We start from the raw sequence: 25,400 nt of genomic DNA on the forward strand, positions 1-25,400 counted from the left end.
CCATTTTGTCTTTTAGTTGTATTTTTGAAGTGGTTGTGCGAGGCAGCAATTTCCGGTGTTTACCTATGCCGCCATCTTGGTTTCTCCCTCCATTAAGTTTTATACTTCTAAATATCATGCACATATTTTGTTATATTTACTTTTGGTATTTTATGTACTTGGTTTTTAAGAAAGTATACCATTTTCAGCTTGGTGCTCATTTATCTGGTTGAAATTGATTTTTGTACACTGATTTTGCAACCTTACCAAATTTTCATATTACTTCTAGTATTGTCTGCTGTATCTTTTGCCAAAAGTGATGTAAAATAAAAGCTGCTTTCTTTCTTTCTACTCTCTAGTCTCTTTTTCTTCTTAATCAGCATGTCCGACCTTTAATACTATTTTAAATAGAAGCAATACTGGTAGACAACCATTTTTGTTGACTTTATACAGCATGCTTTAAACCAGGGGTCCTTAAACTACGGCCCGCGGGCCACATGCAAATACAAATATTGTATTTGTTCCCGTTTTATTTTTTTACTTCAAAATAAGATATGTGCAGTGTTCATAGGAATTTGTTCATAGTTTTTTTTTAAACTATAGTCCGGCCCTCCAACGGTCTGAGGGACAGTGAACTGGCCCCCTGTTTAAAAAGTTTGAGGACCCCTGCTTTAAACGTTTTACCAGTATAAGGATTGCTATAGTTTTCTGTAGCCACCTTTTACTAGGATAAAGGAATTCCACTGCATTTCTAACTTGCTCAGGGTGTCTGTCTTAAATGGATGTTGAATTTAATCATCAGCTTTTCCTGAGAGACTCCTATGGTGCTTCTCCTCTCTATTAATGTGACAAATTATATTACTGGATTTCTCTATGCTTAAGCCATCTTTGTAGTCCTGAGATAAACTTAGTTTGGTCACTGGATTTATTTGTTGCTTTCACATTGTTAGATTTGCTTTGTTAATTTTACTTAGAATATTTTGCCTCAATGATTCACTTGAACTTTTCTATTTAACACTTTCCTTATCTGATTTTCGCATCAGAATCGTACTAGCTTAATAAAAGGAGTTGGAGAAGTTTTAGTAGAACAGCCCTGGCAGGTTTTTTTGGTGGATACATTTTCCCCCCACATTTTATTATGACATTTTTAACATATAACAAGGTTTAAAGAATTAATGAGCTAGAGTGTGAACTAATAAATAAATGTAAATGAAGAAAATTATAAATGAGATGAAAAGGTGTGAAATTAAAAGGAGAAATGACCTAATTAGAGTCCAAAGGAGAGAACAGGAATTATAGAAAGACATCATTTGAAGGAAAGAATGGCTAAACATTTTTCAGAACTAATGGAGGACATCAGATTTAGTGTTAACAATGAATTACAAAGTAAATAAAAAGATATCTACACCTAGAAATACTGTAGAAAAATTGTATAAAACACAAATCTGTTTCCCATCTGAAGCTTAATATACTTTTTCATTGATAATATTTTTCTTTTTACAAATTTTTATAGATGCACTTTCAGAGCAGCCTGATCATTTTTAATGATCTATTATTCCTTTCATAATTTAGATTTCCTTCTTTATCTTTAAAGTATTAAATCTAGTACTTTATATCTGATAATTACAATCTAAAATCCTTGGAGGTCTTATTCTACCATTTTGTTGTTGCTGTTATTGCTATTAATGCTTTTCTGCTGACGATTGTTGGTCGTGGCTTATTGCTTTTTGATCTTTGTTCTTTAGTGTGGCTCATCTTTATCTTGGGGAATACTGGAGGGTGGCCTGGGTTGAGGTGGTATTCATCCAGACAGTGTGGGTTTTGCTTGTGTCAGATTTTCCACAACATTTACCAAACAGAACTATTTTAAATTAATTTATTGGCTTAAGATTTGCCAGACAAGGCATGTGGCAACATTTTTAAACACAAACTCATTCGTTAGAATGTATTGCAAATTTTCAAGTTTAACTTTTTCAAACTCAGAGCATTCACTTTAAGAAAGGCAAGTTTCCCTATTGATTTTTCCAGCTGATGGATTTTTTCCTCACCCACCTATTTACTGACTCATCATCTTTTTGAGTCCAAGGTGATTTAACAGCCATCTGTCTTCCATTAAATTCAAAGCTCAGGATTCCTGGTTTTGGCCATTTGCACCTCTTACTTCTACATGTACTTCCCACTCCTGTGTCAGCAAGTGAGGATTTCACTTACTTATAAGCTTACCTACACAATTGGATTTTTTCCCCTCTAGCATTTCTTTGACTTTATGTTAAAAGGATTTTAGACTATACAGTTATCTGTATTGCAAGAAATAGAAGTTGCATGTTTTTTTTTTTTTTATCATCTTGAACATTGTTACTCTAGATCAGGGGTAGGGAACCTTTTTTCTGCCAAGGGCCATTTGGATATGTATAACATTATTTCCTTAATACAATTGACTTAATATAAATTTATGTTGCTACGAAAAAAGCTCCCAAACTTATTGCATTTCGAGTCCCACCTGCAGTTGCCTTGGCAGGGCCTGACCAAATGATTTCACAGGCCTTACGCAGCCAGTGGGCCTGACGTTCCCCATCCTTGTCTAGATTTTGGAACTCAGTCGCAGATTTCTGTTGCTAGTTCTCTCCATTCAGTTAGGCTGCTGTATCATACACATTTTTAAAAAATATATTTGTGGGGAAGGGATTTTTGTAGAAGAAAATAGTGATAATTTCTAATGTTTGAGATTATAAAAATTAATGGTATCTTTCTGTATCAGGTAGTAGAACTGCAGAATAGATTATCGGAAGAATCGAAGAAAGCAGATAAATTAGATTTTGAATATAAGCGGCTAAAAGAAAAAGTTGATAGTCTTCAAAAAGAAAAGGATGTGAGTATATATATTAGGGATTTTGGTTTTCAGGACTACTAATATTAAAATGGATATTTAATTCATGCTTTGTGGTTAATTCCTTCTATTTATAAATTTAAAAATTCGAGATCCTATTTATTTTTAAATTTAAACTTAAGATTCACATGTATATTTCAGAAATAGATCTAAAATAAAAGATTAAAAGAATGTTTTTACTTCTAATTTTATGTATATTTATTATTCTACTGTTTTATATTGTTTTGCTCATGACTTTTTGTAAGTTTATGTAGAATTTTTGTTTTCTGTATGATTATTATAGAAGACACAATTCTTTTGGTTGTTATTCAGCATATTTTGAATCATTTAAAAATATTTTCTCTATCATGATTTTGATTATTTAAATTCTTTGTTTGATTTTTTTGTGTTTAGTAAAAAGAATGTTATATACATAATCAGGTACTTATTGTTAAGGATGGTGTAGACAGTTGTGTTTCTTATGTTTAACTGTGGATAGCATATTGCCTTGCACATTGTTGATATTCAGTACTGTAAAGTGAGAAAAAATTATTGTAATCTTTTACCTTCGGTGATCCTTTCATAGAAGATCAAAACATCCATGTTCCCTACTATTTATCATTTTATTAGGGAAGGCAAAGACCACTAGTGAATAAACTCATAAAACCTCCACTAACTTTCCTTGTTTTTAATCTCTCCAGAGGTTAAGAACAGAAAGGGATTCTCTGAAGGAAACCATTGAAGAACTTCGTTGTGTACAGGCTCAAGAAGGGCAGCTCACAACTCAAGGTAAAACCATTTCAGTAGCCCAAGCAAAATTACTTATTTCTAATACAGTATTAGTATAAATGATTAGATTCATTTAAGATGATTGGACCAATAGATAAAAACGAAAAATTGGTGAAGTGGCCAGTTGAAATGAAAAATTGTACAGATTTTAAATTGTTACATAGATATTGTGGCAAAAAGTCTATAGTTACAGAATCAAATTTACTTGCCTACTTTATATTTTAATTATATTTAAATATTTTGATTTTACTAGCTCAAAAGTATACATGTGTTAAATCATCTCTGTTAATAATAAATCTAGAAAGTCTTATTCTGGAAAGGTCCTCATAACCTCTTTAAAAATATATCAAATTCACCCTAGCCAATTTTGCTCAATGGTTGGAGCATTAGACCACTGATTGAAGGGTTTTGGGTCAAGGGTACAAACAATCAGTGTGTCTCTCTCACATCAATGTATCTTTCTCTCTGTCTCTCCCCCTCCCTTGCACACTCTAAATATCAATAGAAAAAGATATCCTCAGGTGAGGATTAATATTATATATATATCAAACTCAAATTCAGTGATTTGTTTTTCAACTGATATATGGAGTTGATATCAATTTTAACCCCTAGAGTGCCGGGGAGCGTGATTGCGCTCCTCCTGTCTTTTGCCAAAAGTGCCGGGAGCGCTATCAAAGCTTCGAAATGGCGTCCAGTTCTAAGTCTGCTTTTATTAGTGATGATGATATTGCTAAATACATCAATGTAGTAAAGGTTTCCTTAAGTTTTTGAATATGTAACTTCATTTACTTGAGATTCATAATTTTTTTCCTAAACTGCTGTAAAATCAAAAATGCCTTGGCAATTTTAGCATAGTTCCTAGGATATTGGTTGGCACTCAAAGGGTTAAGGAACTTTATTTTTTAAATCCTCACCCGAGGATATGCCTATTTATTTTAGAGAGAGAAGAAGGGAGAGGGAGAGAAAGAAGGGGTGGGGAGAGAGACATCAATGGGAGAGAGAAACATCGATTGGATGCCTCCCATACCCATCCCAACAGGAAATAGAACCCACAACCTAGATTATGTGCCCTGACCAGGAATCAAACCCACAACCTTTCAGTGTATGGGACAACACTCCAACCAACTGAGCCACCTGGCCAGGTTTAAGGGACTTTTATCTAAAGAAAAAAGTGCTCTTATCACAGGAAATCATTTAAGACTTTATATTATTAAGGTGATAGTACTGCCGATAGCAGTTTACAGATTCAGTGCAATCCTTATTAAAATACCAACAGCATTTTTTCCAGAAATAAAAATACCCACCCTAAAATTCATATGGAATCCCAAGGAATCCTGAATAGCCAAGACAATCTTGAAAAAAAAGAAAAAGTTGTGAGACTCATGACTTCTTGATTTCAAAACATAGTATAAAGCTAGTAATCAAAACAACATGCTACAGACATATATAAACCAATGGAACAGAAAAGAGTGCCCAGAAATAAATCCTCACATATGTGGTCAATTGATTTTCAACAAAAGTGTCCAAGACCATTCAATGGAGCAAGGAAAATCTTCTCAACAAATTGTGCTGGAAAAACTGGATATCTACATCCAAAAGCATGAAGTTGGACCTTTACACTATATCAAAATTGAACTCAAAATGAGTCAAAGACCTAAATGTAAGGACTAAAACTATAAAACATTTTGAAGAAACTATAGAGGAAATTCGAAATGACATTGGATTTGGCAGTGATTCCTTGAAATTGATACCAAGAACACAGGCATCAAAAGAAATAATAGCCGAAACCGGTTTGGCTCAGTGGATAGAGCGTCGGCCTGCGGACTGAAAGGTCCCAGGTTCGATTCCGGTCAAGGGCATGTACCTTGGTTGCGGGCACATCCCCAGTAGGAGATGTGCAGGAGGCAGCTGATCGATGTTTCTCTCTCATCGATGTTTCTAACTCTCTATCTCTCTCCCTTCCTTTCTGTAAAAAATCAATAAAATATATTAAAAAAAGAAATAATAAACAGGGCTTCATCAAAATTAAAAACTTTTGTGTATCAAAGGACATTATAACAGTGAAAAGTCAACCCACAAAATGGAAGAAAATATTTGCAAATCATATATCTACCAAGTGATTGATATACAGAATATATAAAGAACTTCTACAACTCAATAACAATAAAAAACAGCTCAGTTTACAAATGGGCATAGGTACTGAATAGGGATTTCTCCAAAAATGTACAGATATCCAATAAGTACATGAAAAGATGCTCAAGATCAGTACTCATTAGAGATATGCAAATCAAAATCACAACGAGATACCACTTTGCAAACATTTGGTTGGCTGTAACCAAAAAGGGAAAAAAGGAAACTAACAGTTGTTGGGGAGGGTGGGGAGAAATTGGAAACCTCTTGTGTGGCTGATTAATGTAAAATTAATAAGGGCAGCCACTGTGGAAGAGTTTGGTGGTTCTTCAAAAAGTTAAAACATAGCCCTGGCCGGTTTGGCTCGGTGGATAGAGTATTGGCCTGGGGACTGAGTGGTCCCGGGTTCGATTCTGGTCAAGGGAACATGCCCAGGTTGTGGGCTCGATCCCCAGTAGGGGGTGTGCAGGAGGCAGCCGATCAATGATTCTCTCTCGGCATTGATATTTCTATCTCTCCCTTCCTCTCCCAAATCAATAAAAATATATTTTTAAAGAAAAGTTAAGCCCTGACCGGTTTGGCTCAGTGGATAGAGCGTCGGCCTGTGGACTCAAGGGTCCCAGGTTCGATTCCAGTCAAGGGCATGTACCTTGGATGCGGGCACATCCCCAGTAGGGGGTGTGCAGGAGGCAGCTGATCGATGTTTCTCTCTCATCGATGTTTCTAACTTTCTATCCCTCTCCCTTCCTCTCTGTAAAAAATCAATAAAATATATATTTTTTTTTAAAAAAAGAAAAAAAGAACCAAGATGGTGGCATAATTAAATAAATGCCTGTACTTGCCCCCTCCCACAACCACATCAAAATTACAACTAAAATACAGAGTAACTATCATCCAGAACCGCGGGAAAGCTGGCTGAGTGGAAGTATACAACTAGAGAGGTAAAGAAGAAAGCACACTGAGACTGTAGGAGGTGCGGAGGCATGGAACGGGCTGGTAGGGAGATCGTCTCTGTGGAGGCTGCCTGGAGGAGCAAGGAGTCCCAGCCCCACACCAGAACCCCAGCCCAGGGTCCCAGAGCTGGGGAAAGAAGTCCCTACGGGCCATAAGAATTACAGACTAAAACCAGTGCAGATTGGGGCTGAGTGACACACAAGCTGCTGGAGACAGAGCTGCTCCTCTTAAAAGGCCAGCACCGTAAACTGAATTTACAAACTCCCATTTCCTCTAACCTGCAGTGCTGGGCAAGGTTCTGGGGGACCCAGACACATATGGGGAGAAACTGGACTTTCTGGCATTGGGGCAGGAACACAGGGCTTGCTTTCTTCCAGACGGAGGTGCTGGCAGATGCTCCTCTTAAAAGGCCGGCACCGCAAACTAAATTTACAAGCTCCCACTTCCTCTGAGCTCCAGTGCCGGGTGAGGCTCTGGGGGACCCAGACACATACGGGGAGAAACTGGACTGTCTGACATCGGACCAGGAACTTGGGGGCAGCTTTCTTCCAGACGGAGGTGCTTGCAGCAGTCATTGTTCCCATGCTGGGATCTCCCTGGTGCAAGGCTGACTGGCAGCCTTTCTGTACGCTCTGCCCTGGAGATTCCCTGAGACCTCACCCGTCCGTCCGTTCCCCCCAATTTACAACCCCACCCAAGCTTTGTGCAGCACCTTTTGCATATGAATGGCCTGTCCTTTCTCAGCCTAAAACCTGTCAAACAAGGTGCAGCTAGGTCAGGGAGCCCCAAAGCTATAAATAAAAGGCCCAAGGCTGACATCCAGCACCAGCCTGCCTTGCTTCACAGCTGGGCCTTGCATAGACACTTCCAAACCTGATACAAAGAAGAGGAATCTACAGATCTCTCTGTAGCTCTTGCTGGGTGGCCCCAGGCAGTAGCTGACTTTGCAACTTCCTGGAGATCCAAGATCTAGTGTACCCAGTGGTCAGTGTGAGAGCATACCAGATTACAACTCTTCACATCCATAAGTGACACACTCAAGGGGCAGAGTCAGGGAGCACCAATGCCCTACTGAAGCAAGTACTGCTCCATAAGGGTGTCTCCAGCACAGCAGCTCTCCCACTGTTGTCACAGCTGGTCCCACAGCCAATTGGCCTGGAGATCAATTCCTCACAGTGACACCAACAGCAATCAAGGCTAAACTACAACAAGACTGTGCTCACAGCCAACAAAGGGGTGCACCAAGAGTGTCCACCTCAGATGATTGGGGAGGTTGAGCCACTGGGCCCTATAGGACACCTACTACACAAGGCCACTCTATCAACTCAAGGAGACTTAGCAGTTACCCAATACATAGAAACAACACAGGGAAGCAGCCAAAATGCAGAGACAAAGAAACAGGTCACAAATGAAAGAAATGGAAGAAAGCAAACTACTGGATATAGAATTCAAAACCATAGTTATAAGGTTACTCAAGAATCTTCTAGAAACCTCCAAAGAACTTAGTGAGACCTTCAAAGATCTTAGTGAGAATGCCAAAAAAATTGAGAAGGACCAGTCAGAAATTAAGCATACACTGATTGAAATAAAGAATAATATATAGGGATTCAACAGTAGATTAGAGGATCCTGAGAATCAAGTCAATGATTTGAAATATGAGGAAGCAAAAAACACCCAACCAGAAGAGCAAGAAGAAAAAAGAATCCAAAAATATGTAGATAGTGTAAGGAGCCTCTGGGACAACTTCAAGTGTACCAACATTCACATTATGGGGGTGCCAGAAGAAGAGAGAGAGCAAGATATTGTTGAAAACCTATTTGAAGAAATAATGACAGAAAACTTCCCCTACCTGGTGAAAGAAATAGACTTACAAGTCCAGGAAGCACAGAGAACCCCAAACAAGAGGAATCCAAAGAAGACCCCTCCAAGACACATCCTAATTAAAATGCCAAGGGCAAAAGACAAAGAGAGAATCTTAAAAGCAGCAAGAGTTACCTACAAGGGAGTGCCCATATGACTGTTGGCTGATTTCTCAACAGAAACTATGCAGGCCAGAAGGGAGTGGCAAGAAATATTCAAAGTGATGAACAGCAAGAACTTACAACCAAGAATACTCTACCCAGCAAAGCTATCATTTAGAATTGAAGGTCATTTAAAGAGCTTCACAGACAAGAACAAGCTAAAGGAGTTCATCACCACCAACCAGTATTATATGAAACTAGAGGCCCTGGTGCACAAAATTCTTGCACTGGGTGGGTGTCTCTCAGCCCAGCCTGCTCCCTCTCACAGTCTGGGAGCCCTCAGGGGATGTCCTATTGACGGCTTAGGCCCGCTCCCTGTGGGGAGCGGGCCTAAGCCACAGTCTTGCCACAGCAGCTCAGAGCACACCCCCCTGGGCGAGTCTGTGGGTCTTCTGGGGGACTTGCTCCAAGGGCAGGTGGCGCAGCATGCCTGCCCGCAAACCCCCGGTGGGAGTGGCCTCAGAGCTGGGTGGTGCCAGGGCTGGGGATGGGCTTTGAGCCGCGCCGCAGCCACTCAAAGCCTGCCCCCAACCCTGGTGTGTGGTGTGTGGTGTGTGTCTGCTGGGGCTGGGGGCTGAGCTGGTCGTGCCCTGAGCTGGTCATGATGTCTGGCCTAATTTGCATATTTCTCTCTTATTATATAGGAAGGATGCTGAAGGGTATTCTTTAAGAAGAGGAAAAGGAAGAAAAGGGTAAAGATAAAAAATTATGAACAACAAAGTGACAACAAATACATATCAACAAGTGAATCTAAAAATCAAGTGAATAAAAAATCTGATGAACAGAATAAACTGGTGAATGGAATAGAATCAGGGGCATGGAAATGGAACAGACTGACGACTCTCAGAGGGAAAGGGGTGTGGGGGTGTGTGGGAAGAGATTAGACAAAGATCTTATATGCATGTATGCATTACCTATGGACGCAGACAATAGGGTGGCGAGGGCCTGGGATCGGGTGGGAACTGGTGGAGGGGAACTATTAAGGGGGGAGGGGGGAGAAATAGGGACATCTGTAATCTCAGCAATAAATTTTTTTTTAAAAAAAGTTAAAAGATAAGCCCTAACCGGTTTGGCTTAGTGGATAGAGCGTCAGTCTGTGGACTGAGGGGTCCGGGGTTCGATTCCGGTCAAGGGCATGTACCTTAGTTGCGGGCACATCCCCAGTGGGGAATGTGCAGGAGGCAGCTGATCGATGTTTCTCTCTCACTGATGTTTCTAACTCTCTATCCCTCTCCCTTCCTGTCTGTAAAAAAATCAATAAAATATATTTTTAAAAAAAAAAGATAAAATTACCGCCCTAGCCAGTTTGGCTCAGTGGATAGAGTGTTGGACTGCGGACAGAGGGTCCCAGGTTAAATTCTGGTCAAGGGCACATGCCTTGGTTGCAGGCTCAATCCCCAGTGTGGGGCATGTAGGAGGCAGCCAATCAATGATTTTCTCTCATCATTGATGTTTCTATCTCTCTCTCCCCCACTCCCTTCCTCTCTGAAATCAATAAAAGTATTTAAAAAAAAGATAAAATTACCAAATTTTGCAATGCCATTTCTAAGTATATACCCAAAAGAATTCAAAGTATATACCCAAAGTATATATCAATTTTAAGTATATATCCCAAAAGACTCAACTAGATACTGGTATACCAATATTCATAGTAGCATTATTCAAAAGATAGAAACAACCCATGTGTTTATCAACAGATGAATGAATAAAGAAAATGTGGTATACACATACCATGGAATGAAATAAAAAGCCATAAAAAGGAATAAAGTTCTGATAAATGCTGCATGAATGAATTTTTAAAATATTATGTTAAGTGAAATAAGCCAGATACAAAAGGACAAATATTGGTATGATTCCACTTTATCTAGGATTGGCAAGTTTATTGAGAGAGAAGGTAAAAGTTAATGGGGGATGGTAGTGGAGAAAGGAATGGGGAGTTATTGCTTAATCGTTACAGAATTAAGTTTTGGGTGATGAATTTTAGACATAGACAGTGGTGATGATTCCACAACATAGTGAATTTACTTACTGCCATTCAGTTGTACACTTAAAAATGGAAATGATCTGGCTGGTATGGCTCAATGGTTGAGCATCGACCCATGGACCAAGAGATCACCAGTTTGATTCCAGGTTAGGGCACATTTGCAGGTTCGATCCCCAGTAGGGATGTGCAGGAGGCAGCTGATCGATGTTTCTCTCTCATCGATGTTTCTCTCTGTCCCTCTTCCTTCCTCTCTCTCTCAAATCAATAAAATAAAATATTTTTAAAAATTGTTCAAATGACATAATAATAATAATAATAATGTAAAACAACTGTGACATGATCTTTTACTTGACTAAAACAAAGATTTTAGCTGTTAAAATTGATGCTCAAAGTAGGATTTCATCTAGAAAGTAAAGGAAATGGTGGTGTTCTCTCTTACCCTTACATTCATGTTTACATATTTATAGGATTAATGCCTCTGGGAAGTCAGGAGTCTTCAGATAGTCTGGCAGCAGAGATTGTTACACCTGAAATCAGGTAAGGAGATCATAAAGTTCAGTCACAGTGCACTATATTTCTGGAGAAAACTTACTTTTCTATAATGTGAAGAGGATTATTTCCTTACTAGAGGCCTGGTGCACGAATTCAGCCTGGTCTGAAAGATCAGGCCGAAACCGGCTCTCCGACATCCCCTGAGGGGTCCCAGATTGCGAGAGGGAGCAGGCCAGGCCGAGGGACCCCCACCAGTGCACTCTCTGGGTCGGGGCGGGATGCAGGAGGGCTCCAGGGCATGTCGCAAGCTAACCTACCAGTCAGAGCGTCTGCCCCCAGTGGTCAGTGCACGTCATAGCAACCGGTCGACCGGTCAGCTGTCTACCCCCGCAATGGTCAGTGCATGTCATAGCAAGCTGTTAAGTGACCTTAGCATATCAGTAGCATATTACGGTTTGATTGGTTGAATGGACTACCAGATGACCGGACACTTAGCATGTTAAGCTTTTATTATATAGGATTCTTTATTACTAACACTTTTAGCATGAACTCGGTAGCAAATGTCCATGATTTCAGCATGTTAGGTGCATTTTTCAACTGGCCCAAGAGACTTGATCTTCTTACTTCAGTAGGACAGTGTTTCACACATGTACAGCAAACTGACATCTCTCTGCTTGGGTACCCTTAGCAAACATTTAGCCATAAAACCACTTGACCCCAAAGCAAACGCTATGTTTAGCCATCAGTCTGCAAAGTAATTCGTCACTAAAACTCATCTTTTAATTAGGTGGAATGGTCTGGGAAAGATTTAATACAGTAGACAGGAGGAAATATCTCCCCATCTGTTCTATTCTTCCCTCACTAGTATCTTACATTTTTATTCATAGCATTTTAAAAATTCCTTTTATTGCAATATGTGCCTGACTTTATATATAAGAATAAAAGACTGGCCTGGCTGGTGTGGCTCAGTGATTGAGCATCGACCCATGAACCAGGAGGTTACCATTTCCATTCCCAGTCAGGGCACATGCCCAGGTTGTGGGCTCGATCTCCAGTAGGGGGCTTGCAGGAGGCGGCCAGTCAATGATTCTTATCGATGTTTCTCTCTCTCCCTTCCCTGTTCTCTCTCTCTAAAATTAATAACAACATATATTTTGAAAAAAGAATAAAAGACTGGTGGGGAGACACCAAGTGTCCAGGAGAAAGAGAATGCTGAATCTGAATATTATTTTTACCTTCTGTGAGTCTGTTTGCCCCCTTTTTAAATTGACACTGGCCTTGATTCTTTTTAATATCCTTGGTGGTTTAAGAGTTTTATAAACTGATTTAAAATAGGCATTAAAAACTTGTTAAGTAAATAAAGACTATTGATTGTTGTTGGCATTTATTTAAGAAGGAAACACAAAAGGAGTATAATGCAACACCAACTCTGGAAGCATCTTGTATACCTTTTTCTTTTCTGCCATCTGAGGTGGTACTTTATATTGGACTGTTAAAATTTGAATGAATGATATTGGACCGTTAAAATTTGAATGAATGAACACATTATTTATGAATATTCATAAATAAATGGTTATGTCCAAAAAAAATTTTTAAGGGAGCTTATTGGTAATGCAGTTGGATTTTTAAATTGAGGAAAAGAACAATGATAAAGATTCAACAAATGAAATGACTTTTTTGAGTATGACTCAATAAAATTAAAATATACTCTGTGTCTAGAGAGCTATCAAGATAATGAAATGGTAAAAGGCACAAAAATTTGCAACATGTGTTACAGACAATGAGCTAATAGATTTAATACATAATGAAATATACCTATCAAATTTCAAAAACTACTATAAGTGGTAATTGTCACTGATATTAAGGGTATGGAGAAATTGGGAACTCATAAATGAAGAGTAAACATAACGTGGTACAACTTTTTAAAAATTAATTTTTTAATAATGAGATATAATTGACATATTAATTGTATTAATTTCAGTTATACAACATAATGATGTGACATATGTATATATTGTGAAATAATTACCATAATCAGTTTAGTTAAGATCCATCACCACACTTTTTTTTTTTTTTAATCCTCACCAAAGGATATTTATTCATGATTTTTAGAGAGAGTGGAAGGGAAGGGGAGAGACAGAGAAACATTGGTGTGAGAGAGTCACATCATTTGGTTGCCTCCCACACCTGCTTCGACCAGGGCCACGATTGAGCCTGCAACTGAGGTACACTCCCTTGACCGGAATCGAACCCAAGACCCTTCTGTCTGCCGGCCAATGCTCTATTCACTAAGCCAGACCAGCCAGGGCACAAATTTTTATTCTTATGGTGGTACAACTTTTTTTCTGAGCATTTTGGCAAAAAGTGTATATTATCTAAATGTGACTATCTTTTGACCCAAAATTTATTTCTCTGGGAATTAATCCTAAGGAAATAACGAAGGATATACACAAAGGTATATTTATAAAGCTGATGATTATTAGCATATTAAATCTCAAAATTGGGAACAACCTAAATGCCCAATGATTAAATTAAATAACAATTCTTCAATGTGTTAATGTGTCATTTAAAATATTAAAGTATACTATTTACTGATATGAAATGATTGTGAAAATTTAAGTATAAATAGCAGATATCAATGAAACATACTATGTGATCCATTTTTTAAACTGCTGGCATGTGTGTACATATGCATCGCAGTAGAAGGCTGTATTTCAGCAGCAATTATTTTACACCATAGGGTTATAGAGGGTTTCTATTTTCTATTTTCTTCTCATTTATCCTTTCTTCTCCCCCCCTACAATGAGTGTTTTTACTTACAGTTCAAAAATATGTTAAAGTCATGTTCATACATAAAATATACCAAGTTTTATATAATTGCTTGTGTTGGGCCACAAAGTTGACTTTCATATTTTCAACAGCAAAAGTAAAATTGCTTTATAAGATTTATGGTGTTTATAAAATAAGAGCAGACTGTTTTGTGTATACTTGTTTTGTTTTTGTGTTTTCTTTTCCATGAGAAGCACAGCTTTTTATAGCATCTGGTATGAGTAAATTCAGAATGAATTATATTTTCAAGAAGTAGATCTTCAGTTATATCTTGACATGGATTAATATTCAATTATATCGTCCCTGCAGTAAATGTAGTGGCAAGCTTTTTGTGGCTGTTGCTATTAACATCCCTCAGTGTAAGCTTTTGTCATAACACAGGATCCCACAGCAATGCAGTCTAATAAGTTGGCTCTGATAATCTAGTTTGTTACAAAAATTTTACGTATATATAGGAATGGGTGGACTGCATATCTTTTTTTAAAAAATATATTTTATTGACTTTTTACAGAGAGGAAGGGAGAGGGATAGAGAGAGTCAGAAACAATGATGAGAGAGAAACATCGATCAGCTGCCTCCTGTACACTCCCCACTGGGGATGTGCCCACAACCAAGGTACATGCCCTTGACCGGAATCGAACCTGGGACCCTTGAGTCCACAGGCCGACTCTCTATCCACTGAGCCAAACCAGTCAGGGCTGGACTGCATATCTTGGAGGCATTCTTCTTTGGATAGTATATCTTGCCATCAAATGATTAATAATTTAAGAATATGGCACTAGAGATCATGTTTTTTATAAGTACTAAAGAACATATATGTAAATGCTTTCATAGCTTCAATGTGCAAATCAGAAAAAAAATAGGATTTTGAAATCTCTTTCATTACAAATCATTATATTTGGAGAGTTACCTTCAGATTATCCATTTTCAAAAAGAAAGTACTTAAGCCCCGAGATGTAATGTCTTATACAGTTACAACAGGAGCTGCATTCTTTGCAGGTACTTTGTTTTTCATTTCTGTTCTATGTATTAAAGCTGTAACTATACTTAGCTGGATTTTGATAACTATACTAGAGGCCCAGTGCACCGGATTTGTGCACCGGTGGGTCCCTCGGCCTGGCCTGTGCCCTCTCGCAATGTGGGACCCCTCGGGGGATGTCGGACTGCCAGTTTTGGCCCAAACCCCACAGGCCAGGCCGAGGGACCCCACCAGTGCACAAATCCGTGCACCTGGCCTCTAGTATGCATATAAGATCTTTGGTTAATCTCTTCCCACCCTCCCCCCTTCCCTCTGAGATTCATCAGTCTGTTCCATGTTTCCATGCCTGTGCATTGAGTGTCTGCCCCCTGGTGGTCAGTGCGTGTCTTAGCTACCGGTCAAATGGTCACTTAGGCTTTTATATATATAGATTGTATTAATGTACCAGATAATCAGTTTTTCTTGTACTCATTTAGGGAGAAACTTATTCGTCTTCAGCATGAAAATAAGATATTAAAACTTAATCAAGAGGGTTCAGACAATGAAAAAATTGCCTTATTGCAAAGCCTTCTGGATGATGCAAATCTTCGGAAGAATGAACTGGAGACAGAGAATAGGTAGGAATGTATATAGGCAGCTGCATTGAGCCACAGGTATTCTCGATTATTTGCCTTGATTTTGATTCTCTTAAACCATGGTTGGGGAGCATCCAGCCTGTGGCTTGTATATGGCCCCCGAAATCATTTGGTCTGGCCCTGCCAAGGCATTAGGGGTGAGTTAATTAAATGTTTGACCAAATATAAAAGGCTAATTTTTAAGTTGATAATTTCATATGGGCTGCGAAGGATGTTATAAATATCCAAATGGCCCTTGGCAGAGTGGGCTGCGAAGGATGTTATAAATATCCAAATGGCCTTTGGCAGAAAAAAGGTTCCCTTCCCCTGCAGCTTAAACAAAGGCATGAATTATATTTTGAGAAGTGATATGTGTTAATTCCATTTCCTTTTAAGAGAACTTTAAGCTGTTTCTCCATTTATGGACAGACTTGCCAAAAGTACTGTGCCTCTTTATAATAGTATTCCCTTCTCTATTTCTTCAAGCAAAATGATCTCAAAGCCCTACATTTCCCCTTTCTAATCACAAATTAAAGCTACTTCAAACTTGAGCAGTTTTATTACTATGTTTGCTTTTTGTCCATTTCCTGTTACTGGGCTTTTGAGTTGCTTTCAAGTCTTTCCAAAGAACATCTTGGTATGGACTGACTATGTTTTATGACATTTACAGTAGCCTCCACCTAATAGGCTTGCAATATTTTTGACTAATTTTAAAAATGGCTAAGGTGGGTATTTGAAATAGTCTTATAGTTTGATGTATACTGCATTTTCATATTGCTTTCTGAAAAGTTAGACAATTAACATTCTACTCGTAATGTACCTTTCTTCATATTGAATATAGATTTTCAGATAATTCTTTCACTATTGAAAACCTACTCAAATATTATATTTCCTGATGTGAAAAACATCAATTATTATAGATTTGATTGTATTTTTACTGCAGCTTTCACTAACTTATAGAATGTAGGTTTATGATCAGAATTTCTTGTACCTTCTTGAGTAAAAAAAAAAAACCAAAACATCTTATTACACTTTCTGTCTAGTTAGATTCTGAATACTGATTTCCCTGATTTGTCCTTGATTTGGGGCAGTCTGTCTTTTACTACTACCATCTCACTAAAATATTTCTTATTGAAATAACTAGTCATCTGTTAAATGGCCAATCCAGTGGGAGCAATTAAGACTTTATCTTTCCTTATCTCTCTGCAAATAATTCATTGTTGTTGATCATCCCCTCCTTCCTCGAACTTTTTTTTTTTTATTTCAGTAACTTCCTTGTCTTGTGTTTTTCCAGATTTTCTTATTATTTATTCTCCAGGTGAGATTCCTCTTTCTACTCTGTGCTTGGTGGTTTGCTGTGGACCACCTTTTTACTCTTCTGCTTTTCTTCACATTCTTCCTAGTCAGTATCCTAAGTGTTATTTTTTATTCCTTGTGTTCTTGTGCCTTCCCAGTACATTTCCTCTCTGTCCCTCCTGTTTCAGACATATGTGGTAATTAGTGTAGTAGCATTTTCCGGGCCTTCATGCGTGCTCTGTGACCTTTTTGATACATCATTCACTCTCAAACCAGCGTGATCTTTCTAAAATATTATCTGATCGTGTATCTTCCTTCTGGCAGTCCTTAACATTATCCAAGACCTAGGGAACCAAACCGGGCTACTGAATGTTGCATCATAATGACCTAGAGAATTTATGAAGATTGAGCTTCAGAATCAGCATTATTAAAGGTTGGCTGGGTTATTCCAGTTCCAGCCTAATTTTAGGCCATCTTTTTTTTAAGTTCCTGATACTTTTTCATTTTACACAAGATTGTACCCAACTTCTCCTTTTCTTCTCTGGTTTCATCTTCAGCTGTTCTTACCCCTCATAACTTATTCTTCAGCCATACCATTCATGAACTTACTGTACCCTCTCATTTTTCTGTGTACTTTGGACATGTTCAGTTCTCTGTCTTAAATTCCCTTTTTTATCCTTAACTACATATTTTATTTGTTATTCTAATCTCAGTTTAAGTCAGGCCTGTCCTAATTTCTCCACACAATTAGGTACAGACCTCGCTTCTCTGAGCAGTCATCATTCTTTTGTATACATCTTGCACTATGTTGAAGTATTTATGTCATATTTATTTTGTTTACATTTTGCCTCCCCACTAAATTCCTTAAGTGCAGGGATCTTTAACACTTGTGTTGAGCATAGTGCCTGACACATAGTTTGACTAAATGTATGTCAAAGTGAATTTCAGATAAATAGATATGCATAGGTACATTAATTCAACAGAATGTGTCCACAAAACACTACATTGGAAATCATAGAAATTTCATGCACTATGAAAATAATTTAAAAAGTGAGCAACTACTACTATAACCTTAGGCTTTATTTTGTTAATTATACTGTCTCTAACCATATGACAACCTAAGAAAAAAGATATAAGTTAAGTCAGAATTTGGAAAATTAATGTACATTTGATTTCTAGGTTGGTGAATCAAAGACTTCTGGAAGTACAGTCACAGGTTGAAGAATTGCAAAAGTCTTTACAGGATCAAGGATCAAAAGCAGAGGATGTAAGTTTTAATATGTACCAACCATGGTCCAACAGTTCCATAGTATTAACAAAACCTATAACTTTTATTCTTTTACCTGATGTTCTCTATCAAAATACTTTATAATTATGTATATTGACTATAGAAAAGAAACAATGTTTTCCTTTTACTAGCATTCCCAAAAAGAGCCAAATGATACCTTATTGTCTCTTTCCGATTTATTCTGCTGGGAATTAGAAGTTTATTTGTAGCTATCAACTAAGAAGTTAATTGAGCTTTATGTTTTACAAGCGCTCAACTCAGATTTCAAAGTATAGAGTTTTCCCCCGTGGCCAAAAACAAACAAAAAACAATGCTAATAGAACTTAACATGTTCAGGTAGAAATTTTTTATGTAAAATTGATATTCAAGAAAATTGTCATCTCTAGAATCCCATCATCTTTAAATTCTGAATCCCTCTTGCTACCCACCCCTAATACACACTCAAATTAAGTTCACAACCTGTTAAAAATATTTCCTTAGCCACTCTGCATATCTGTCATAGCCCTGCCTGCTTGACTGGCATGCTCAAATCTAGAGGGTAGTAAATGTGTTGAGCCAGCAACCAGGTCCTTTTTCATCTCCTCATGCCATCCGTAATAGTGCTATGTAGCACGTAGTGGTCAGTCAGTCTCTGATGCAAGTGCAAATGCACTGTATTTTGCAAATTCTTTATGTTGAATGAACAGTATGCAGTAGAACTGCAGTATACAATATAAAGTGCTCAAAAATAATGTAAAGAAGGGGGAAAAAGACACCTAAGTTTTAGTGACCAATCTTTGCTTCGGCCAGTTGGGTTTCTTTGGTTTCTTTTTGTTTGTGTTTTCCTGTTGCCAGTGTAATTTGTTATAAACTCTGGCTTTTGAGTGTAAACTTATTTGATTGTTCTCATTGGTAGAGTCATTTTTAGGATCTGCGTCAACACTAGATATATCCAGTTTCATCAGCCTTATTAACAGAAGAGGATATAAGGACAAGAGCAATCAAAGGAGAGTTAAACTAGGACAGTACTTAAACCTGAGAATATTAGATGTAAAAAGGCTCATCAACGACCTAGTTTTAGGAGTTTCATAAGCTTTATGAGCACATATTGGCAGCATGCTTTTCTTTGCAGTAGTTTTAGTTCATCCTTGAATTAATGTAATGGTAGTTCTTAGATTCCCAGGTTGATTTCCACTTCCTAAAATTGTCACCAACATTGAAACTACCTTGTTCCTTTATTAAAATGGAGCTATTTTAAAATGTCATGGTTTACTTTTAAAACTTGCTTTTATCCAGAATGCTAAATCATAAAGAGATGAAGCAAAACCACCATTTCTGTATTAAAATCTTAGTAAACCTAACAAAGAGTATCTGACAGATGAACCAAAGTGGGTAACTTCTCTTAGTTCAGTGAAATCTATAGGTCTCTCACACTGAGGTAAATGTAAACTTAGTTTTGGTCTCTGAAAGTTTGACGTCTTTTGTTAATTTGTTGTGGCAGAGACACAAAGGGCCTGTGATGATGCATTTGGAAGTAAAAACGGTGAAACATCAGTATCAGCTCAGCATTAGTGCTGTAGCGATAACCTTTATGCTTAATTCTCTTACTTACATTAAAACATGCATAAATTTATTCTGCAAAAAATAATTTTGCATAGCCTGGTTAGTTAGGTACCCCTGTTAATGAAATCTAATTAAATATGCTGTTTGCCACTACTTTAAGAGAACATATTTCAGAAGTGAAATGCAAGCCCTATAAAGTACTATTTGCATAAATTAGTCAGTTTATTTGACTGCCCAAATGCTCATGAGATGTCTTGCTCTAAATTCTTAGAAATTCTCTCAGTTCTCTTTGTCTACATCTAGGAAATACTCCATTTGAAACTTTCCTTATTCTGATGATATGCCTCAAAATGGTTTAGAGAAGTAGTGTGGTACAGGATACGTGGTTCTTTCCCCCAACAGACTTTTGCTGCTTTCATCTTCTCTTTCACTAACCCACAGTGTTGCATCTCAGGAATATATAATACATAGAACAACCTGCCAAATGGGATTGGTCCCCTCTGAAGAACAACATAATTTCTACTTATTTCAGTAACCCTAAGTTAGAGTAGGATGGTTTGCACATTTTTATTATTATTTTTATGTCATTTATTTTTAGCTTGGAAGCAGAAAAGCATTGTTATATCCAGTCATATGGATAATTTGAGCTAGCCACAGTGTATAAAACTCCAGAGAACAAGACAGGATGAGGAGACCATAGAAGAAAGAAAAATGTACATTTTTGAAAAAAAATGCATATCTTTTACTTCTGTTCATGAATTACTAAATCGTTCCTTCTATTGGCTGCTGTGTTTGCTTCATACTAATATGTCCTCTCTGTCTCTTGGCATGGTTTCTGCTCAAGGCTATTGTAAGTATGGCTTCCTATTCATTTCTCTATATTGAGCAATTTTATTATTTATATATTATCTGCCATTATAGTTGATGGTATTAAAATTTTAAATTACGGGGATTTTATGCAAAATGGACATACCAATATTACTTGCCTTATAGGTTTATGCGCTTTACAGTTAAGATACTGAAAAGATATCTGCCACTTGAAAACTTGAATATCTCCCCAGCCTTACCTTCTTAAGCTATAAGATGGGTTACTGTTACTCAGTGTTGTGAGGTTAACATGAGACAATGTATATGACATGCTTTAGTGCAGTGCCTGACATATTAACCACTCATTAAATCATTATTTTATTATATATTTTCTCAGAGTTAAAATTAATTTTGTAGAGCCTAATTACAACATAAGTGAAAAATTAAAGTTTAAGGTATTTAGAAAGTGTTTTCATTTTACCCTGTGTACTGAGGAAGGAACAAGCATAATAGGAAATTAATAGGGTTATTATCTTTTTTATGTTTGGGGGAAGCAGTGATGGAGGACTTCGTGGTCCACTGATCTAGCTATAGTTAATATACTGCGCAAAGAAATGAATTTTAAATATTCCAGAGTTGTGTTAGAATGGATTTGATTAAATAGTTACTGTAAGCGTTATTGAATAAGGTGACTAAAAATCAAAGAACTTAGTGTGTGGAGTTTTTTCTCCTTATCACTGCTATTGATTGATTGAACAGTTTGTTTAATAAGCCTATATTAATTGTGTTTGACTGAATTAATTATGTAACCATTTACCTCAGAATGTTTCCTGAAATTCACTAATTAATATGTACCTTACAAGTGTTAAGTTTATGAAACCTAAGGGTCCTATATAAATGCCACTTACTATTTGATTATTTTTAGGTCAATTCTGATCTCCTGCTTTTCAGGATTTTTTTAAAAATACCCCATCAAAGCTGCATTCTCTAGCATGTTAAATTCTGTATATATATCATCCTTCATATTCCCATACCATCACGTAAATTATTTGCAACATGTGCCTATTTGTAAATCACTGATCAAATAAGTCTTAAGTATTTATGGAAATTGATCCCAGACTTTATCATGATGCAAGGGAAACAATATAAAAAATGTCTTATGGAAAGTCTATTATTATTAGAGTTCTACCTGCCTGCTGAGTCCAGGGATATTATTAGGTCTACATGAGTGGCTTTTTTCCCCCCCCGACTATAAATAGGTAATTCAGAGATGCAGTTTCTGGGTATTTTATACTGATTGCTGTCACTTATGGGCTGCTCTCTCCCTTATCAAAGGGAAATAAACTTGGTACATTGTGTGTTTTGAGCTCTTTGACCAGAGAGATGACTGAGGGCTCACTCAGAGTTAGGTAATACTATGAGCTTAATTTTTAGAAAATAATTATTAGTTGTAAAATGTTAAGTAATAAATTATTTTTTTATTTTCCATTTTCAGTCAGTTCTTCTAAAAAAGAAACTTGAAGAACATCTGTAAGTATAAACGCTATTGAGGCTTATTCTTATATTACCCAGTGAAATATAAGTGTTTTATATTAGGTGGTTACACAGTGTTTAGGCAATGGCTTGGGTCTCCCTTGAAGATATAGAACATTGCAAGATGTATATGAAGAGTGTCTAAAGGGTCGTCTCCACCAAAGATCCTCAAATTGGAACAATGACTGCTTTAGAACTGTTTTCAAATGAGATTCCAGGGTTTTACTTCTCCTTCATATTTAAAGGATAACTTTGCTGGATATATTATTCTTGGCTGGTAATTTCTTTCAGTAGTGTGACTATTTGGTTCCACTCTGGTTTGTAGAGTTTCTGCTGAGAAGTTAAATATAACTTAATGAGTTTTCCTTTATAGGTTACTTTCTTCTTTTCCCTGACTGCCTTGAGAATTCTTTCTTTGTCATTAATTTTTGACAGTTTTAATATAGTATGCCTTGGAGAAGACCTCTTTGGTTTGAGTCATTAGGTGTTCTGTTTGCCTCTTGGATTTGTGGAACTAGCTCTTCTCATAGGTGTGGGGAGTTCTCGTCACCTCTTCATCTGAATAGGCTCTTCTTTCCCTTCTCCCTCTCTTCTTCTTCTGGAACACCTATTATCATATTGCTCTTTCTGGTGGAATCAGAGTGTTTTCTTTCATTTATTTTAATGCTCAAATCTCTCTCTTCTTCCTTCTGAATAATTTCTAGATTTGTATCTTTGATATCACTAATTCTTTCCTCCTATCTGCTTCACTCCATTTCCTATGCTCACTGGTTCATTTTTTATTATTATTAATTTCAGAGAGGAAGGGAGAAGGAGAGACAGAGAGACAGAGAGAGAGAGAAACATTATTGATGAGAGAGAATCATTGATCGGCTGCCTCCTGCACGGCCCCTACTGGGGATTGAGCCTGCAACCTGGGCACGTGCCCTTGACTGGAATCGAACCCGGCATCCTTCAGTCTATAGGCCAATGCTCTATACACTGAGCCAAACCAGCTAGGGCTCACTGGTTCATTTTTTACCTCTTTTATTGAGTTCTTTATCTCTAGAATTCCTGTTCAGTTCTTTCTTAAAATTTCAGTCTCTTTGGTAAAATACTTGTTTTGTTCATTAATTTCTTTTTCTGAGTGCAATAAATTGCCTGTCTATATTTTCTCACATTTCATTGAATATTTTCAGAACTGCAATCTTGAATTATCTGTCATTTATATCACATATTTCCTTGTGTTTAAGGTTGCTTTGTGGAGATTTTTCATTGTCTTTCTGAGCTGCCTTGCTACCTTGGTTATTCATGGTATTGGATAAATTCCTTCTCTGTCTAGGCATCTATGTTTGAGTAGCACCTCTCTAGCAGATTAATACAAAGAGGTCTTTCTATCATTTTCCAGTAGGTGGTGTTAAATCACAAGTTTTTTAGCTCTGGGAAATTCCAGTGCTGAGCCTGCAGTGTCTCTGGCTGCCATCAGTGTAGCCACAATGTGTGTGGGTTGGGTGGCCTAGGAGAACTCTGTTGCCTTCTTTGTTTTGCCCTCTTGGTAATGGTGGCCTTGAACCTCTGCGGGGGTCTCCCTTTGCCCTGACCTGGGACCAGTCACAGAGTACACCCTTTGCTCCGGGAAAATCGTGATTCTGTAATACCAGTTTTCGGGTTTTCAGGTAATGTACTCCGCAACATGACACCAAAGGAGATGGGAGGATAGAGTCTATGAGGCAGCAGGCCTTTGTGGCTTTGTTTCTCAGTCTAGAATTCCGGCCACCCAAGAGGCACAGGTACACCCCGTGTTGTGTCCTTGCCCCAGTCTCTGACTCAGTCTCAGCTCATGCTGCTCATTTCACCGAGTCTCTCTGCTTCTCCTGGCTGAAGCTAGCACCAGCCACAACTGGTTCCTCCCCTCTCCAGGCTGAGCCCCGCAGTTAGCTCCCAGCTGCAGGGCTGAGTGGCTCATCTTCCTTCTGCCTTCCAGCCTACCCAGTTTGTTCCTGCTGGCCCACCTTTAATGCTTCAATGTGCGGATCTCAGGCATGACTGTACACTGAGCAGGGAATCCTTTATTGAGTTATAGCTGTTCAAATTGCTGAAACTTCAAGGGGAGAGACCAAGGGCATCTCTCCTGCTGCTCTTCCTCTGACCTGAATTATCCCTTTTAAGTAAATTTTTGAAAAAAAGTATTATAAAGTTTATCAGTAGCAGACTATCAAACATTTCCTTGAATTGCAGATATATCTGAACATGGCTTTTTAATCTAAATGGTGAAATAAGTTTCAAAATATTACATTTGTTTTCTCATAAGGAAGAAATTTTCATCCATCTTTATCTTTATCTGAGGTTGACAATGTTAGGAATGTTTTATGATTTTTCTCACACCCAGGATTAAACAAATTTAATCCTTCCTGTCACTTTCTAGCAAATGTCTCTCCTTGCAAACATTGAGTGCAGAGTGACCATGAATTGTTAACCTGTTAGAATGTTAGTGTGGCACTGTAGTAAACCAGATAGCCTCAGTAGATAATTTTTACTTGTTCTGTTGAGATTGGAAAGACATTCTGTAGTCTGGCACCTTACCTCATGCTAAATTTTTTTTTTTTTAATGTGGGGAAGGTGAGATACTCCTTGCAACTGATACTTGCTAGCAAGTCTAACAATAGGCAGATTTTTAATGTATTAGAACAGAAAATGTTACCTCCCAGCCACTGTAAGGTTACCTAGAGTCAGGATTTAGTACTGAATTCTTCCCATTTCTTTATTGGCAAAAAGAGGATACCGGTCGTTTCATAAAATTATGGTCTGACCATTTTTTGTGTTTAGTCATTTACAAGGTAAAAATCGTCATTAAAAGAATTGATTAGAGATGAGACCTGTATTCATTTCCTGTGGTTGCTATAACAAATTACCACAAACTGCGGGGGCTAAAACCAATAGAATTTTATTCTCTAACAGAAGTCTGAAATCAGGGTGTCAACAGGATTGGTTCCTTCTGTAAGTCCTAAGAGAATCTGTTCCATGCCCCTCTCGTATCTCTGGTGGCTGCCAGCAATCCTTGGTGTTCCTTGGCTTGTAGGTGCATCACTCCAATCTCTATCTTTATTTCCATATGGCATTCTCCCCGTAGGTCTGTGCCTTCTTAGGACTTTCAAGGATACCAATCATTGGATTTAGGGCCCACCCTGGTCCAGTATGAGTTCATTTTGACTAATCACATCTGCAAAGAGTCTATTTCCAAATGTCACATTCGTAGGTACTGGGTATTAGGACTTCACCATATCTTTGGGAAGACACAGGGACCATAGACATCTTAAA

At 37.7% G+C, this 25,400-nt stretch overlaps 1 protein-coding gene across 4 annotated transcripts in view; it reads left to right on the top strand.

Annotated features, from left to right (window-relative positions):
* The window catches only part of HOOK3 (hook microtubule-tethering protein 3), a 93,589-nt gene that overhangs the window by 53,518 nt on the left and 14,671 nt on the right, over nt 1-25,400 (top strand). For 2 of the 4 annotated variants that reach the window (XM_014536719.1, XM_014536714.1), the window contains 7 exons: nt 2,738-2,848; nt 3,547-3,634; nt 11,191-11,260; nt 15,500-15,640; nt 18,113-18,200; nt 20,608-20,613; nt 22,066-22,100. In XM_014536719.1, coding sequence (XP_014392205.1) covers nt 2,738-2,848; nt 3,547-3,634; nt 11,191-11,260; nt 15,500-15,640; nt 18,113-18,200; nt 20,608-20,613; nt 22,066-22,100 — 539 coding nt within the window. The remainder of the gene's footprint in view (nt 1-2,737; nt 2,849-3,546; nt 3,635-11,190; nt 11,261-15,499; nt 15,641-18,112; nt 18,201-20,607; nt 20,614-22,065; nt 22,101-25,400) is intronic. The other 2 variants (XM_014536716.1, XM_014536704.1) reach the window with 1 other exon arrangement.

Source organism: Myotis brandtii, unplaced genomic scaffold, assembly GCF_000412655.1.
Source record: "Myotis brandtii unplaced genomic scaffold, ASM41265v1 scaffold103, whole genome shotgun sequence".
Classification (NCBI taxonomy): Eukaryota; Metazoa; Chordata; class Mammalia; order Chiroptera; family Vespertilionidae; genus Myotis; species Myotis brandtii.